Raw genomic sequence first — 18,040 nt, 5'->3', positions numbered from 1 at the left:
GGCAAACTTCAGACGGGCCTGGACATGCGCTGGCTTGAGCAGGGGGACCTTGCGTGCGCTGCAGGATTTTAATCCATGACGGCGTAGTGTGTTACTAATGGTTTTCTTTGAGACTGTGGTCCCAGCTCTCTTCAGGTCATTAACCAGGTCCTGCCGTGTAGTTCTGGGCTGATCCCTCACCTTCCTCATGATCATTGATGCCCCACGAGGTGAGATCTTGCATGGAGCCCCAGACCGAGGGTGATTGACCGTCATCTTGAACTTCTTCCATTTTCTAATAATTGCGCCAACAGTTGTTGCCTTCTCACCAAGCTGCTTACCTATTGTCCTGTAGCCCATCCCAGCCTTGTGCAGGTCTACAATTTTATCCCTGATGTCCTTACACAGCTCTCTGGTCTTGGCCATTGTGGAGAGGTTGGAGTCTGTTTGATTGAGTGGGTGGACAGGTGTCTTTTATACAGGTAACGAGTTCAAACAGGTGCAGTTAATACAGGTAATGAGTGGAGAACAGGAGGGCTTCTTAAAGAAAAACTAACAGGTCTGTGAGAGCCGGAATTCTTACTGGTTGGTAGGTGATCAAATACTTATGTCATGCAATAAAATGCGAATTAATTACTTAAAAATCATACAATGTGATTTTCTGGATTTTTGTTTTAAATTCCGTCTCTCACAGTTGAAGTGTACCTATGATAAAAATTACAGACCTCTACATGCTTTGTAAGTAGGAAAACCTGCAAAATCGGCAGTGTATCAAATACTTGTTCTCCCCACTGTATATTCATGACACATCCTGTAATTGGTGATGAGTCACTGAGAGCGTAATAATAGTTCCATCCATCACAGGGTACATTATACAACGTCTCTGTTGCAGTATCCCATTTTAACCTCTTTTTAGGTTTTCTTGGTGGGTTGCAGTTGTTGTTGTTGTTGTTGTTGATGCGTGACCTCTCCCAGCTGGGTCTATAGTGTGTGTCTCTGACAGGCTGTCCTTGTCTCCCTGTGTGTATTTGAAGGTGTAAAGGGGCGTCTCACTATGGCCTGTCTGCCGACAGAAAGCGGCGTTCCCAGGAGGGGGACTGCACTGACAGCACGTCAGAACTCACTGTGGCCACCCTGCCCGGCGATGGCCCCACCTCCTCCGCGGTCGCCCTCCTATCAGACGAGCCCGGCCTCGTCAACCCTGCCTTCGACCCCAGCATGGAGGACAACAGCCAATCAGGAAGCACCACAAGCCTGGCAGCCCGCAGCAGTTCCAAGAAGAGTGAGTGTGTGTGTGTGTACAGTTATGGGTAGTGCTGCACCTAGTAACCTTTCTCTGATCTATAAAGCACTGTGTGTATGTGTGTGTGTGTGTGTGTGTGTGTGTGTGTGTGTGTGTGTGTGTGTGTGTGTGTGTGTGTGTGTGTGTGTGTGTGTGTGTGTGTGTGTGTGTGTGTGTGTGTGTGTGTGTGTGTGTGTGTGTGTGTGTGTGTGTGTGTGTGTGGGTGTGTGTGCGCATCGCACTGTTTGTCACTGTGACTGATTGAAAATCAATAGAAAGCAGGGAGCCAGTGGAGGCTTTCTAGTCACAGTTTCATAGTCCCTCACTTACATAGATACCACCAGTAAACACTATTCAAACATGTATTTTACCCCCTCATACCCACACACCAGATGTACACTACCGTTCAAAAGTTTGGGGTCACTTAGAAATGTCCTTGTTTTTAAAAGAAAAGCACATTTGTTGCCCATTATTTTTATGGAATATCTACATAGGCGTACAGAGGCCCTTTATCAGCAACCATCACTCCTGTGTTCCAATGGCACGTTGTGTTAGCTAATCCAAGTTTATACATTTAAAAGGATAATTGATCATTAGAAAACCCTTTTGCAATTATGTTAGCACAGCTGAAAACTGTTGTCTTGATTAAAGAAGCAATAAAACTGGCCTTCTTTAGACTAGTTGAGTATCTGGAGCATCAACATTTGTGTGTTCGATTACAGACTCAAAATGGCCAGAAACAATGAACTTTCTTCTGAAACTTGTCAGTCTATTCTTGCTTCTGAGAAATGAAGGCTATTCCATGTGAGAAATTGCCAAGAAACTGAAGATCTCGTACAACCCTGTGCACTAGTCCCTTCACAGAACAGCGCAAACTGGCTCGAACCAGAATAGAAAGAGGAGTGGGAAGCCCCGGTGCACAACTGAGCAAGAGGACAAGTACATTAGAGTGTCTAGTTTAAGTGTCTAGTTTAAGTCCTCAACTGGCAGCTTCATTAAATAGTACCCGCAAAATACCAGTCTCAATGTCAACAGTGAAGAGCCGACTCCGGGATGCTGGCATTCTAGGCAGAGTTGCAAAGAAAAAGCCATATCTCAGACTGGCCAATAAAATGAAAAGATTAAGATGGGCAAAAGAACACAGATACTGGGACAGAGGAACTCTGCCTAGAAGGCCAGCCTCACGGAGTCGCCTCTTCATTTTTGACATTGAGACTGGTGTTTGCGGGTACTATTTAATGAAGCTGGCCATTTTGAGCCTGTAATCGAACCCACAAATGCTGTTGCTCCAGATACTCAACTAGTCTAAAGAAGGCCAGTTTTATTGTTTCTTTAATCAGAACTACAGTTTTCAGCTGTGCTAACATAATTGCAAAAGGGTTTTCTAATGATCACTTAGCCTTTTAAAATGATAAACCTAGATTAGCTAACACAACGTGCCATTGGAACACAGGAGTGATGGTTGCTGATAATGGGCCTCTGTACAACTATGTAGATATTCCATTTAAAAAATCTGCCATATCCATCTGCCATATACAACATTAACAATGTCTACACTGTATTTCGGATCAATTTGATGTTATTTTAATGGCCAATTTTTTTTGCTTTTCTTTCAAAAACAAGGACATTTCTAAGTGACCCCAAACTTTTGAGCTGTAGTGTACATCCCATAACCCATGCACACTTAAATACAGTATCTGTACTACTTAATGATCTTTGATGGAAATCCTGTTCTTCAATTAGCTTTTATAGCATCGATTTTTCACTGATCTATAAAATCTCTGTCCTGGGCTGGAGGGGTAGAGGAAGAGAGCGAGAGAGGCAGGGAGGGAAAATGTAAAGAGAGGGAGTGAGAGTGGGAGGAATGAGGGTTAAATATAGCCCAGGTCCATTAATGCTGAATGACGTGTTAGCCCCTCACCCTCCACTCATCCCACCTGTGAACCCTGGAGCCACTCACGCGTGTCACACTCACTCATATCCCCCCTCTCAACGTGAGCGCACCGCTCTTGGGGGGGCATCAAATGACGTTGCACCAGCACTTTGGCCAGGGCTGCGGAGTACCCACCACCATGCAGAGCCACTGCTGCTGAACAAGCTGTCAGCTCCAGAAGCGCCGGGTGCGTTTAAAGAATAATGTGGCTGTCAGGAGGCCTCGCATCTCCCCAGGCCCGCAGAGGGAGGGAGGGGCGCTGCAGAGGCCCACTGCTCCGCTCTCAGGGCAGCCAGGCTGGGGCTCACACTCCACTGCAGCCTGCTCTGCTCTGGTAGGACCAGAGCAGAGCTCAGAGTTCTGGCACACTCCCTGCCAGAATCTCAACTATAGAAGATTATAGTAGGGTCTCACTGGTGTATTTAAACTGCACCTAGTTTTGGCTGAAAGATGACATAAACATGACTGCTGCAGTTTACAAAGCCCATCACCCCTGCAGAGTTTCTAGGCCCCCTCCCTCGTGTGTGAATTTCTATTCTTTCTTGTAATAATGAGTGTTTTTGGGAATTGCTGAAGGGTATTGATTGGAATCCCTAAAACAAATGTGTTCAAGCTGTTGTTAGGGCTTTTGTAGAGCCAGAGAGAACGAGAGATCTCCGGCATCTGATTGGCTGTGGAGAAGTGGTCTCAGAGACTTGTCCAGACATGTTCAGTCAGAACAGAGCTGATCTATAAAGTGTGCCCCTGTCTCTCTCTCCCCTCAGTCCGAAACTATGACCGCACCTCGGTCAGGAGCCGCTCCTTCAGGCGGTTGAACCGTGCTTTCAGTGTCCTGCGGAGGACCAAGAGTGGCACTTCCGTGTCCAATGAGACCGCAGAGGAACAAGATAATGCCAGGAACGCCAGTGTGCCCCAGGAAGGTATGTGTGTGTTCGTTTGAGTGAGTGGTTGTGTGTTTTCTTTTGTGCACTATATGAAATGTGTGTATGCTGTGTGTCTATGTCTATATTGTTTTGTCAGTGGCGGTTGTGTTTAAATCAGTATGATGTCGGTGATCTCTATGCTGTGTCTGCAGTTTCTGTGATTCTCTGTAGAGGGTACGAGATGTGTGTGTGTTTTTGTGTGTTTGTTTGTGTGTGTGTGTGTGTGTGTGTGTGTGTGTGTGTGTGTGTGTGTGTGTGTGTGTGTGTGTGTGTGTGTGTGTGTGTGTGTGTGTGTGTGTGTGTGTGTGTGTGTGTGTGTGTGTGTGTGTGTGTGTGTGTACGTCAGTACTTGTGTGCATGTGTGTGCGTGTGTCCGTGTGTAGGTGCATGCCTGCGCTTGGATGGATTTTTGTGTCTGTGTTTACTTGATGTGTTTGTGTGCGCCAGTGTGTATGTGTTTGCGAGAGTGTGTGCCTGTGTTTGTTCGTGTGTGTATATGCGTGCATGTTTGAGCAGTTCCTTTGGCTCTGTGCTGAGGGTGACACGGCTGGGTAACTGCTGCAGCATATGTTCCTTTAATAATTCAGCTGCACATTGTGTAAGAGTCCTCTGGTCCCCAGAACAGAGCAGAAGATAGTGATCAGATGGGAGAGTGGGAGCCTGGGGCTCTGTGGGCCAGGCTGGAGGAGAGAGAGTAGGAGCTTCAGGGGACAGGGACAGAGAGCTGCTGGACATAGTCTGGACTATACAGAGTATACAAAACATTAAGAACATGTGCTCTTTCCATGACATAGACTGACCAGGTGATTCCAGGTGAAAGCTATGATCCCTTATTGATGTCACTTGTTAAATCCACTTCAATCAGTGTCGATGAATGGGAGGAGACAGCTGAGTAATGGATTTTGTGTGTGCCATTCACAGGGTGAATAGGCAAGACAAAAGATTTAAGTGCCTTTGAACGGGGTATGGAGGTAGGTTTGTGTCAAGAACTGCAACGCTGTTGGGTTTTTCACGCTCAACAGTTTCCCGTGTGTATCAAGAATGCCCCCCCCCCCCAGCCAACCTGGAAATCCAGCCAACTTGACACAACTGTGGGAAGCATTGGAGTCAACATGGGCTGTGGAATGCTTTCAAAACCTTGTAGAGACCATGCCCTACATTATATAGTATGAGCCATGACTAAAATTCAATATATACATATAAAGTGGGAAAAACAGTATGTAAACATTATTCAAGCGACCAGTGTTCAATGAATTCTTCTGAGATGCTCTTCAATTTTATTTTTTATTTTAACACTCCATTACATAGGGCAGTAATCTCTAAAGTGCGGGGAAGGGTATCAGGTGGAGGCTGGCTAGTGATGACTCTTTAACAGTCTGATGGCCTGAAGATAGAAGCTGTTTATCAGTCTGTTGGTCCAAGCTTTGTTGTTTATTTGGATCGCCATTAGCTTTTGCAGAAGCAGCAGCTTCTCTTCCTGGGGTCCACAAAAAACACAAAACACCGATACACTGATAGACAGGGACAGTCACACAAATGTAAAATACAATGATATACAAACCAAAACTAAAACATTGTGTGTGTGTGTTAGTGTGTCAGTGTGTGTATGTGTTTGTGTGTTTGTCCCCTCACAGTCCCCTCTGTTCCATTTCCTTTGATGCAGCTGTACTGTCTCCTCCTTCTACAGTTGAAGTCGGAAGTTTACATACACATTAGCCAAATACATTTAAACTCAGTTCGTCACAATTCCTGACATTTAATCAGAGTAAATATTCCCCGTCTTAGGTCAGTTAGGATCACCACTTTATTTTAAGAATGTGAAATGTCAGAATAATAGTAGAGAGAATTATTTATTTCAGCTTTTATTTCTTTCATCACATTCCCAGTGGGTCAGAAGTTTACATACACTCAATTAGTATTTGGTAGCATTGCCTTTAAATTGTTTAACTTGGGTCAAATATTTCAAGTAGCCTTCCACAAGCTTCCCACAGTAAGTTGGGAGACGTTTGGCCCATTCCTCCTGACAGAGCTGGTGTAACTGAATCAGGTTTGTAGGCCTCCTTGCTCGCACACGCTTTTTCAGTTCTGCCCACAAATTTTCTATAGGATTGAGGTCAGGGCTTTGTGATGGCCACTCCAATACCTTGACTTTGTTGTCCTTAAGCCATTTTGCCACAACTTTGGAAGTATGCTTGGGGTCATTGTCAATTTGGAAGACCCATTTGTGACCAAGCTTTAACTTCCTGACTGATGTCTGAGATGTTCCTTCAATATATCCACATAATTTATCCTTCCTCATGATGCCATCTATTTTGTGAAGTGCACCAGCCCCTCCTGCAGCAAAGCACCCCCACAACATGATGCTGCCACCCCCCTGCTTCACGGTTGGGATGATGTTCTTCAGCTTGCAAGCCTCCCCCTTTTACCTCCAAACATAACGATGGTCATTATGGCCAAACAGTTCTATTTTTGTTTCATCAGACCTAAGGACATTTCTCCAAAAGTACAATCTTTGTCCCCATGTGCAGTTGCAAACCATAGTCTGGCTTTATGGCGGTTTGGGTCAGTGGCTTCTTCCTTGCTGAGCGGCCTTTCAGATTATGTCGATATAGGACTCTTTTTACTGTGGATATAGATACTTTTGTACCGGTTTCCTCCAGCATCTACACAAGTTCCTTTGCTGTTGTTCTGGGATTGATTTGCACTTTTCGCACCACAGTACGTTCATTTCTAGGAGACAGAACGCGTCTCCTTCCTGAGCGGTATGACGGCTGCGTGGTCCCATGGTGTTTATACTTGCGTACTATTGTTTGTACAGATGAACGTGGTACCTTCAGGCATTTGGAAATTGCTCCCAAGGATGAACCAGACTTGTTTTCTTCTGATTTCCCCATGATGTCAAGCAAAAAGGCACTGAGTGTAACGCTCGTCCTCCTCCTCGTCTGAGGATGAGCAAGGATCGGACCAAAATGCAGCGTGGGTTGAATACATAATAATTTTAATAATAATAACAACGAAGACGAAAATACACTTGAACAAACTACAAAATAATAAACGACGTTAACAGACCTGAACTTGAGAACACATAAAACAATGAACGCACGAACAGGAACAAACGAACAAACGAACGAAACGAAACGAAACGAAACGAAACGAAACAGTACCGTGTGGTGAACAAACACAGACACAGCAACAATCACCCACAAACAAACAGTGAGAACAGCCTACCTTAATATGGTTCTCAATCAGAGGAAACGTAAAACACCTGCCCCTGATTGAGAACCATATCAGGCTAATTGAACATGAACCCAACATAGAAACACATAACATAGAATGCCCACCCAGCTCACGTCCTGACCAATTAAACAAAGACAAAAACTAAGGAAATAAGGTCAGGAACGTGACACTGAGTTTTTTATTTATTTATTTTTTATTTCACCGTTATTTTACCAGGTAAGTTGACTGAGAACACGTTCTCATTTGCAGCAACGACCTGGGGAATAGTTACAGGGGAGAGGAGGGGGATGAATGAGCCAATTGTAAACTGGGGATTATTAGGTGACCGTGATGGTTAAGGGCCAGATTGGGAATTTAGCCAGGACACCGGGGTTAACACCCCTACTCTTACAATAAGTGCCATGGGATCTTTAATGACCTCAGAGAGTCAGGACACCCGTTTAACGTTTGAAGGCAGGCCTTGAAATACATGCACAGGTAGACCTCCAATTGACACAAAATATGTCAATTAGCCCAATTAGCCTATCAGAAGCTAAAGCCATGACATAATTTTCGGGAATTTTCCAAGCTGTTTAAAGGCACAGTCAACTTAGTGTATGTAAACTTCTAACCCACTGGAATTGTGATACAGTGAATTATAAGTGAAATAATCTGTCTGTAAACAATTGTTGGAAAAATTACTTGTGTCATGCACAAAGTAAATGTCCTAACCGACTTGCCAAAACTATAGTTTGTTAACAAGAAATTTGTGGAGGTGTTGAAAAACGAGTTTTAATGACTCCAACCTAAATCTATTTAAACTTCCGACTTCAACTGTAGATGGTAGCAGGGTGAACAGGCCGTGGTTCGGGTGGCTGAGGTCCTTGGTGATCTTGTTTTCCTTCCTGTGACACCGGGTGCTGTAAATGTCCTCGAGGGCTGTAAATGTCCCAGTGATGCATTGGGCTGACCGCACCCCCTCTGGAGAGCCCTGCAGTTGCGGGCAGTGCAGGTTCTGTACAGCCCAACAGAATGCTCTTGATGGTGCAGCGCCAAGGCGTAGACCTTACAGTGAAATGCTTACTTACAGGCTCTAACCAATAGTGCAAAAAATGTATTAGGTGAACAATAGGTAAGTAAAGAAATAAAACAACAGTAAAAAGACAGGCTATATACAGTAGCGAGGCTATAAAAGTAGCGAGGTTACATACAGACACCGGTTAGTCAGGCTGATTGAGGTCAGGCTGATTGAGGTACTATGTACATGTAGATATGGTTAAAGTGATTATGCATATATGATGAACAGAGAGTAGCAGTAGCGTAAAAGAGTGGATGGTGGGTGGCGAGACACAATGCAGACAGCCCGGTTAGCCAATGTGCGGGAGTACTGGTTGGTTGGCCCAATTGAGGTAGTATGTACATATGTAAATGAATGTATAGTTAAAGTGACTATGCATATATGATAAACAGAGAGTAGCAGCAGCGTAAAAATAGGTGTTGGGGGGGTCACACAATGCAAATAGTCCGGGTAGCCATTTGATTACCTGTTCAGGAGTCTTATGGCTTGGGGGTAAAAATTGTTGAGAAGCCTTTTTGTCCTAGACTTGGCACTCTGGTACCGCATTCCATGCGGTAGTAGAGAGAACAGTCTATGACTGGGGTGGCTGGGGTCTTTGACAATTTTTAGGGCCTTCCTCTGACACCGCCTGGTGTAGAGGTCCTGAATGGCAGACAGCATAGCCCCAGTGATGTACTAGGCCAAACGCATTACTCTCTGTAGTGCCTTGCGGTCAGAGGCCGAGCAATTGCCGTACCAGGCAGTGATGCAACCAGTCAGGATGCTCTCGATGTTGCAGCTGTAGAAACTTTTGAGGATCTCAGGACCCATGCCAAATCTTTTTAGTTTCCTGAGGGGGAATAGGCTTTGTCGTTGGAGTCGTGCCTGGCCATGCAGTCATGGGTGAACAGGGAGTACAGGAGGGGCTGAGCACGTACCCCTGGGGAGCTCCAGTGTTGAGGATCAGCGTGGCAGATGTGTTGCTACCTACCCTCACCACCTGGGGGCGGCCGTCAGGAAGTTCAGGATCCAGTTGCAGAGGAAGGTATTTAGTCCCAGGATCCTTAGCTTAGTGCTGAGCTTTGAGGGTACTATGGTGTTGAACTCTGAGCTGTCGTCAATAAATAGCATTCTCACATAAGTGTTCCTTTTGTCCAGGTGGGAAAGGGCAGTGTGGAGTGCAATAGAGATTGCATTATCTGTGGATCTGTTAGGGCGGTATGCAAATTGGAGTGGGTCTAGGGTTTCTGGGATAATGGTGTTGATGTGAGCCATGACCAGACTTTCAAAGCACTTCATGGCAACGGACGTGAGTGCTACGGGTCTGTAGTCATTTCGGCAGGTTGCCTTTGTGTTCTTGGGCACAGGGACTATGGTGGTCTGCTTGAAGCATGTTGGAATTACAGAGTCAATCAGGGACATGTTGAAAATGTCAGTGAAGACACCTGCCAGTTGGTCAGCACATGCCCGGAGCACACGTCCTGGTAATCCGTCTGACCCTGCAGCCTTGTGTATGTTGACCTGTTTAAAGGTCTTATTCACACGTCGACTACGGAGAGCGTGATCACACAGTCGTCCGGAACAGCTCTCATGCATGCCTCAGTGTGGCTTTCCTCGAAGGGAGCATCGAAGTGATTTAGCTCGTCTGGTAGGCTCGTGTCACTGGGCAGCTCGCAGCTGTGCCTCCCTTTGTTGTCTGTAATAGTTTGCAAGCCCTGCCACTTAAGACGAGCGTCAGAGCTGGTGTAGTATGATTCAATCTTAACCCTGTATTGACGCTTTGCCTGTTTGATGATTCATCGCAGGGCATAGCAGGATTTCTTGTAAGCTTCCGGGTTAGAGTCCCGCACCATGAAAGCGGCAGCTCTACCCTTTAGCTCAGTGCGGATGTTGCCTGTAATCCATGGCTTCTGGTTGGGGTATGTACATACAGTCACTGTGGGGATGACGTCCTCGATGCACTTATTGATGAAGCCAGTGACTGATGTGGTGTACTCCTCAATGCCATCGGATGAATCCCGGAACATGTTCCAGTCTGTGATAGCAAAACAGTCCTGTAGTTTAGCATCTGCTTCATCTGACCCCTTTTTTATAGACCGAGTCACTGGTGCTTCCTGCTTTAATTTTTGCTTGTAAGCAGGAATCAGAAGGATAGAGTTGTGGTCGGATTTACCAAATGGAGGGCGAGTGAGAGCTTTGTGCGCTTCTCTGTGTGTGGAGTACAGGTGATCTAAAAAAAAAATCCCTCTGGTTGCACATTTAACATGTTGATAGAAATTTGGTAGAACTGATTTCAGTTTCCCTTCATTAAAGTCTCCGGCCACTAGGAGCGCCACCTCTGGGTGAGTGGTTTCCTGTTTGCTTATTTCCTTATACAGCTGACTGAGTGCGGTCTTAGTGCCAGCACCTGTCGGTGGTGGTAAATAAACAGGCACGAAAAGTATAGCTGAAAACTCTCTAGGCAAGTAGTGTGGCCTGCAATTTATCACAATATACTCTACTTCAGGCGAGCAAAATCTAGAGACTTTCTTAGATTTCGTGCACCAGCTGTTGTTTACAAATATGCACAGACCGCCCCCCCTCGTCTTACCGGGGTGTACTGTTCTATCTTGCCGGTGCAGCGTATATCCCGCTAGCTGAATATCCATGTCGTCATTGAACACTTCCGGTTTGGAGCGTGCAGTCGCAATTCCGCCTCGCTCCACAGGTAGTTTTACCATTTTCATTCATTTTCATTACAGTACAACGGTTTGATTTGTTTGATCTTAGCTAGCTACATAGCCGTCTTTGTATCAAAGATAATTGTGTAGTTATTGAGGTTATTGAGGTTCGCTAGCCAGCTTTTTTCGTCCGAACGTAACAACGTAGTCAACACTGCTAGCTAGCCAGCTAGCCACCGAATAGCAGCACAGCAGCATAGCAGCACTGGAGAAACGATTACATTACAACGGAACGACTTGATTAGTGTAGTGTTAGCTGGCTATACAGTTCTCTTTGCTATCTTTGTATCTAAGATAATCGTGTAGCTTAGAGTTGGATAGAGTAATTATTCGGTTAACTAGCCAGCTATTTTCGTAACGTAACGTAGTCAACACTGCTAGCTAGCCAGCCAGCTAGCCACCGAATAGCAGCATAGCAGCTCTGGAGAAACGATTACATTACAACGGAACGACTTGATTAGCGTAGTGTTAGCTAGCTACATAGTTGTCTTTGCTGTCTTTGTATCCAAGATAATTGTGTTGTTTTTGAGTAATTGTCGAGGTTACCTAGCCAGCTACACGTTCAAACAAAGTCAACAACGCAGCCACTGCTAGCCAGCCTACTTCACCGCCAGCAGTACTATATCATTTTAGTCAATAAGATTTTAGTCAATAAGATTTTATTTTATTTTTGCAACGTAAGCTTAACTTCCTGAACATTCGAGACGTGTAGTCCACTTGTCATTCTAATCTCCTTTGCATTAGCGTAGCCTCTTCTGTAGCCTGTCAACTATGTGTCTGTCTATCCCTCTTCTCTCCTCTCTGCACAGACCATACAAACGCTTCACACCGCGTGGCCGCCGCCATTCTAACCTGGTGGTTCCAGCGCGCACGACCCACGTGGAGTTCCAGGTCTCCGGCAGCCTCTGGAACTGCCGATCTGCGGCCAACAAGGCAGAGTTCATCTCAGCCTATGCGTCCCTCCAGTCCCTCGACTTCTTGGCACTGACGGGAAACATGGATTACCACTGACAACACTGCTACTCCTACTGCTCTCGCCTCGTCTGCCCACGTGTTCTCGCACACCCCGAGAGCTTCTGGTCAGCGGGGCGGTGGCACTGGGATCCTCATCTCTCCCAAGTGGACATTCTCTCTTTCTCCCCTGACCCATCTGTCTATCGCCTCCTTTGAATTCCATGCTGTCACAGTTACCAGCCCTTTCAAGCTTAACATCCTTATCATTTATCGCCCTCCAGGTTCCCTTGGAGAGTTCATCAATGAGCTTGACGCCCTGATAAGTTCCTTTCCTGAGGATGGCTCACCTCTCACAGTTCTGGGTGACTTTAACCTCCCCACGTCTACCTTTGACTCATTCCTCTCTGCCTCCTTCTTTCCACTCCTCTCCTCTTTTGACCTCACCCTCTCACCTTCCCCCCCTACTCACAAGGCAGGCAATACGCTTGACCTCATCTTTACTAGATGCTGTTCTTCCACTAATCTCACTGCAACTCCCCTCCAAGTCTCCGACCACTACCTTGTATCCTTTTCCCTCTCGCTCTCATCTAACACTTCCCACACTGCCCCTACTCGGATGGTATCGCGCCGTCCCAACCTTCGCTCTCTCTCCCCCGCTACTCTCTCCTCTTCCATCCTATCATCTCTTCCCTCTGCTCAAACCTTCTCCAACCTATCTCCTGATTCTGCCTCCTCAACCCTCCTCTCCTCCCTTTCTGCATCCTTTGACTCTCTATGTCCCCTATCCTCCAGGCCGGCTCGGTCCTCCCCTCCTGCTCCGTGGCTCGACGACTCACTGCGAGCTCACAGAACAGGGCTCCGGGCAGCCGAGCGGAAATGGAGGAAAACTCGCCTCCCTGCGGACCTGGCATCCTTTCACTCCCTCCTCTCTACTTTCTCCTCTTCTGTCTCTGCTGCTAAAGCCACTTTCTACCACTCTAAATTCCAAGCATCTGCCTCTAACCCTAGGAAGCTCTTTGCCACCTTCTCCTCCCTCCTGAATCCTCCTCCCCCTCCTCCCCCCTCCTCCCTCTCTGCGGATGACTTCGTCAACCATTTTGAAAAGAAGGTCGACGACATCCGATCCTCGTTTGCTAAGTCAAACGACACCGCTGGTTCTGCTCACACTGCCCTACCCTGTGCTTTGACCTCTTTCTCCCCTCTCTCTCCAGATGAAATCTCGCGTCTTGTGACGGCCGGCCGCCCAACAACCTGCCCGCTTGACCCTATCCCCTCCTCTCTTCTCCAGACCATTTCCGGAGACCTTCTCCCTTACCTCACCTCGCTCATCAACTCATCCTTGACCGCTGGCTACGTCCCTTCCGTCTTCAAGAGAGCGAGAGTTGCACCCCTTCTGAAAAAACCTACACTCGATCCCTCCGATGTCAACAACTACAGACCAGTATCCCTTCTTTCTTTTCTCTCCAAAACTCTTGAACGTGCCGTCCTTGGCCAGCTCTCCTGCTATCTCTCTCAGAATGACCTTCTTGATCCAAATCAGTCAGGTTTCAAGACTAGTCATTCAACTGAGACTGCTCTTCTCTGTGTCACGGAGGCGCTCCGCACTGCTAAAGCTAACTCTCTCTCCTCTGCTCTCATCCTTCTAGACCTATCGGCTGCCTTTGATACTGTGAACCATCAGATCCTCCTCTCCACCCTCTCCGAGTTGGGCATCTCCGGCGCGGCCCACGCTTGGATTGCGTCCTACCTGACAGGTCGCTCCTACCAGGTGGCGTGGCGAGAATCTGTCTCCGCACCACGTGCTCTCACCACTGGTGTCCCCCAGGGCTCTGTTCTAGGCCCTCTCCTATTCTCGCTATACACCAAGTCACTTGGCTCTGTCATATCCTCACATGGCCTCTCCTATCATTGCTATGCAGACGACACACAATTAATCTTCTCCTTTCCCCCCTCTGATAACCAGGTGGCGAATCGCATCTCTGCATGTCTGGCAGACATATCAGTGTGGATGACGGATCACCACCTCAAGCTGAACCTCGGCAAGACGGAGCTGCTCTTCCTCCCGGGGAAGGACTGCCCGTTCCATGATCTCGCCATCACGGTTGACAACTCCATTGTGTCCTCCTCCCAGAGCGCTAAGAACCTTGGCGTGATCCTGGACAACACCCTGTCGTTCTCAACTCACATCAAGGCGGTGACCCGTTCCTGTAGGTTCATGCTCTACAACATTCGCAGAGTACGACCCTGCCTCACACAGGAAGCGGCGCAGGTCCTAATCCAGGCACTTGTCATCTCCCGTCTGGATTACTGCAACTCGCTGTTGGCTGGGCTCCCTGCCTGTGCCATTAAACCCCTACAACTCATCCAGAACGCCGCAGCCCGTCTGGTGTTCAACTTTCCCAAGTTCTCTCACGTCACCCCGCTCCTCCGCTCTCTCCACTGGCTTCCAGTTGAAGCTCGCATCCGCTACAAGACCATGGTGCTTGCCTACAGAGCTGTGAGGGGAACGGCACCTCCGTACCTTCAGGCTCTGATCAGGCCCTACACCCAAACAAGGGCACTGCGTTCATCCACCTCTGGCCTGCTCGCCTCCCTACCTCTGAGGAAGTACAGTTCCCGCTCAGCCCAGTCAAAACTGTTCGCTGCTCTGGCACCCCAATGGTGGAACAAACTCCCTCACGACGCCAGGTCAGCGGAGTCAATCACCACCTTCCGGAGACACCTGAAACCCCACCTCTTTAAGGAATACCTAGGATAGGATCAAGTATTCCTCCTACCCCCCCCCCTCCCCCTTAAATGAGTTAGATGCACTATTGTAAAGTGGTTGTTCCACTGGATATCATAAGGTGAATGCACCAATTTGTAAGTCGCTCTGGATAAGAGCGTCTGCTAAATGACTTAAATGTAAATGTAATGTAAATGTCATTCAGCCATGATTCCGTGAAACATAAGATATTACAGTTTTTGATGTCCCGTTGGTAGGATATTCGTGATCGTACCTCGTCTAATTTATTGTCCAATGATTGCACGTTGGCAAGTAGTATTGACGATAACGGCAGCTTTCCCACTTGCCTTCTACGGGTCCTGACCAGGCAGCCGGCTCTTTGTCCTCTGTACCTGCGTCGCTTCCTCTTGCAAATAACGGGGATGTCGGCCCTGTTGGGTGCTTGGTGAATGTCCTCAGCGTCCTCCTTGTTGTAGAAAGAAACTTTGTCTAATCCGAGGTGAGTGATCGCTGTCCCGATACCCAGAAGCTCTTTTTTGCCGTAAGACACGGTTGCAGAAACATTATTTACAAAATAAGTTACAAATAACGTGAAAAAAACACATAATAGCACAATTGGTTGGGCGCCCGTAAAACTGTTGCCATTTCTTCCAGGCGCAATTTTATTCCCCATTTTATTGATGCAGTGTTTATTGCAGAGGCATTTAGAATCCATTTCAGATGGATGCAGTATACAGGACGACCCTGGAGAATGAGAGGGATGGACAGAGCCATGAACAGTAGAATGTAGAGGAGGAGGAGAAAGTGGAGGATGAACCATGATGTTCATGATGGTGATGATGAGGACCATTGGGCTGTGAGTCAGAGAGAGAGAGAGAGAGAGAGAGAGAGAGAGAGAGAGAGAGAGAAGGATCAGAGACCGTATTATTCTCTAAGGCCGTCGTTGAGGAGGCTGTGAGAATAGATTAAATATTCATAGAATCCCTCTGGAGAAAGAAGAAGGGGGAGAGAGAGAGAGAGAGAGAGAGGGGGGGGAGAGGAGGGGGAGGGAGGGAGGGAGAGAGAGAGAGGCGAGGGAAAGAGAAAGAAGGAGAGAGAAAGAGGGGGAGGGAGAGAGAAAGAGGGGGAGATAGAGAGAGACAGGGGGAGAGAGATAGGGGAGGGAGAGAGAAAGAGGGGGGAGAGAGAGTGAGGTTATATAACCGGCATAGGTCTGTGTGTTAATGTGCTCTACTCCCTGGAAGCAATCTGCGGTGATGAAGAGAAAATATTGACTTTGGAAGGGAGAAATTGCAGTGTGAGTAGAACTAGGGACTGGGGCTATGGAACAAGTGAGATAGGGGGAGAGAGTGGGCCAGAGAGAGAGAAAGATGGAGAGAATGAGCAGGGAGGGAGAGATAGAACCACTGATAGGTACAGAGCGATATAGATAGTGTATATAGAACACATTGTCCGAGGTAGCTGTGAGCTGGTTAGCTCTTGGCCCAGACTGTTGGCAGTATTGAACGGACACATACCAGTCCCTGCCTCCCCTATCTAATTGTCCAGTCAGGGTGTGTCTGCTACTCAGAGCTGGGAAACAGAGAGGACAACATACAGGAACAACTCTGTGTGGGAGAGGCTGAAGTTAGACCATCCCTTTGGTGACAGTGGTATTACTTTCACTCTTACACCTGGAAGCTGACACTGTGTGTTTGTGTGAAAGTGCATGGGTGCGTATGTGTGTGTACCATATGAGGTTGTGGTTGTGTATTTGTGAGAATCTTAGATCTAATTTATGTGCCTGTACAGTCACTGTGTATCTGTGCAAACCCTGTGTAAAAGTGTGTGTGATGTTCTATCCACCCAAGCAATAACCTTGTAGACAATTAAATGTGAGGCTTTTCCCAAGCTTACTTGGTACAGATGTGACTAATGATACAAACATAAGAAAGGATGATCAGCCAAGTGGATTCTCCCTTTCGGCTTGTAAAGCTTGTATTTGTAACCTGAGGGAGTCGAGAGCTGCTTCAACACCAAACCTCTCTACACAGTCTCTCTGGCTTCCTCGCTCTCTTCTCTTGTTTGCTTCCTCTCGCTCTCTCGCTCTCTATATATATAGCTGTCTCTCTCTCTCTCTCTCTCTATATATATACACTGCTCAAAAAAAATAAAGGGAACACTTAAACAACACAATGTAACTCCAAGTCAATCACACTTCTGTGAAATCAAACTGTCCACTTAGGAAGCAACACTGATTGACAATACATTTCACATGCTGTTGTGCAAATGGAATAGACAAAAGGTGGAAATTATAGGCAATTAGCAAGACACCCCCAATAAAGGAGTGGTTCTGCAGGTGGTGACCACAGACCACTTCTCAGTTCCTATGCTTCCTGGCTGGTGTTTTGGTCACTTTTGAATGCTGGCGGTGCTTTCACTCTAGTGATAGCATGAGACAGAGTCTACAACCCACACAAGTGGCTCAGGTAGTGCAGCTCATCCAGGATGGCACATCAATGCGAACTGTGGCAAGAAGGTTTGCTGTGTCTGTCAGTGTAGTGTCCAGAGCATGGAGGCGCTACCAGGAGACAGGCCAGTACATCAGGAGACGTGGAGGAGGCCGTAGGAGGGCAACAACCCAGCAGCAGGACCGCTACCTCCGCCTTTGTGCAAGGAGGAGCACTGCCAGAGCCCTGCAAAATGACCTCCAGCAGGCCACAAATGTGCACGTGTCTGCTCAAACGGTCAGAAACAGACTCCATGAGGGTGGTATGAGGGCCCGACGTCCACACGTGGGGGTTGTGCTTACAGCCCAACACCGTGCAGGACGTTTGGCAAATTCACCACTGGCGCCCTGTGCTCTTCACAGATGAAAGCAGGTTCACACTGAGCATGTGACAGACGTGACAGAGTCTGGAGACGCCGTGGAGAACGTTCTGCTGCCTGCAACATCCTCCAGCATGACCGGTTTGGCGGTGGGTCAGTCATGGTGTGGGGTGGCATTTCTTTGGGGGGCCGCACAGCCCTCCATGTGCTCGCCAGAGGTAGCCTGACTGCCATTAGGTACCGAGATGAGATCCTCAGACCCCTTGTGAGACCATATGCTGGTGCGGTTGGCCCTGGGTTCCTCCTAATGCAAGACAATGCTAGACCTCATGTGGCTGGAGTGTGTCAGCAGTTCCTGCAAGAGGAAGGCATTGATGCTATGGACTGGCCCGCCCGTTCCCCAGACCTGAATCCAATTGAGCACATCTGGGACATCATGTCTC

At 47.4% G+C, this 18,040-nt stretch overlaps 1 protein-coding gene across 3 annotated transcripts in view; it reads left to right on the top strand.

The window, feature by feature from the left end:
- lnx1 (ligand of numb-protein X 1) overlaps nt 1-18,040 on the top strand; it is a 77,457-nt gene that overhangs the window by 40,559 nt on the left and 18,858 nt on the right. For all 3 annotated transcript variants that reach the window (XM_071406359.1, XM_071406362.1, XM_071406363.1), the window contains 2 exons: nt 1,014-1,261; nt 3,959-4,114. In XM_071406359.1, coding sequence (XP_071262460.1) covers nt 1,014-1,261; nt 3,959-4,114 — 404 coding nt within the window. The remainder of the gene's footprint in view (nt 1-1,013; nt 1,262-3,958; nt 4,115-18,040) is intronic.

Source organism: Salvelinus alpinus, chromosome 6 (genome assembly GCF_045679555.1).
Source record: "Salvelinus alpinus chromosome 6, SLU_Salpinus.1, whole genome shotgun sequence".
NCBI classification, from domain to species: Eukaryota; Metazoa; Chordata; class Actinopteri; order Salmoniformes; family Salmonidae; genus Salvelinus; species Salvelinus alpinus.
The sequence above is the reverse complement of the archived record's forward strand: the minus strand, read 5'-3'. Positions and strand labels throughout refer to the sequence as shown.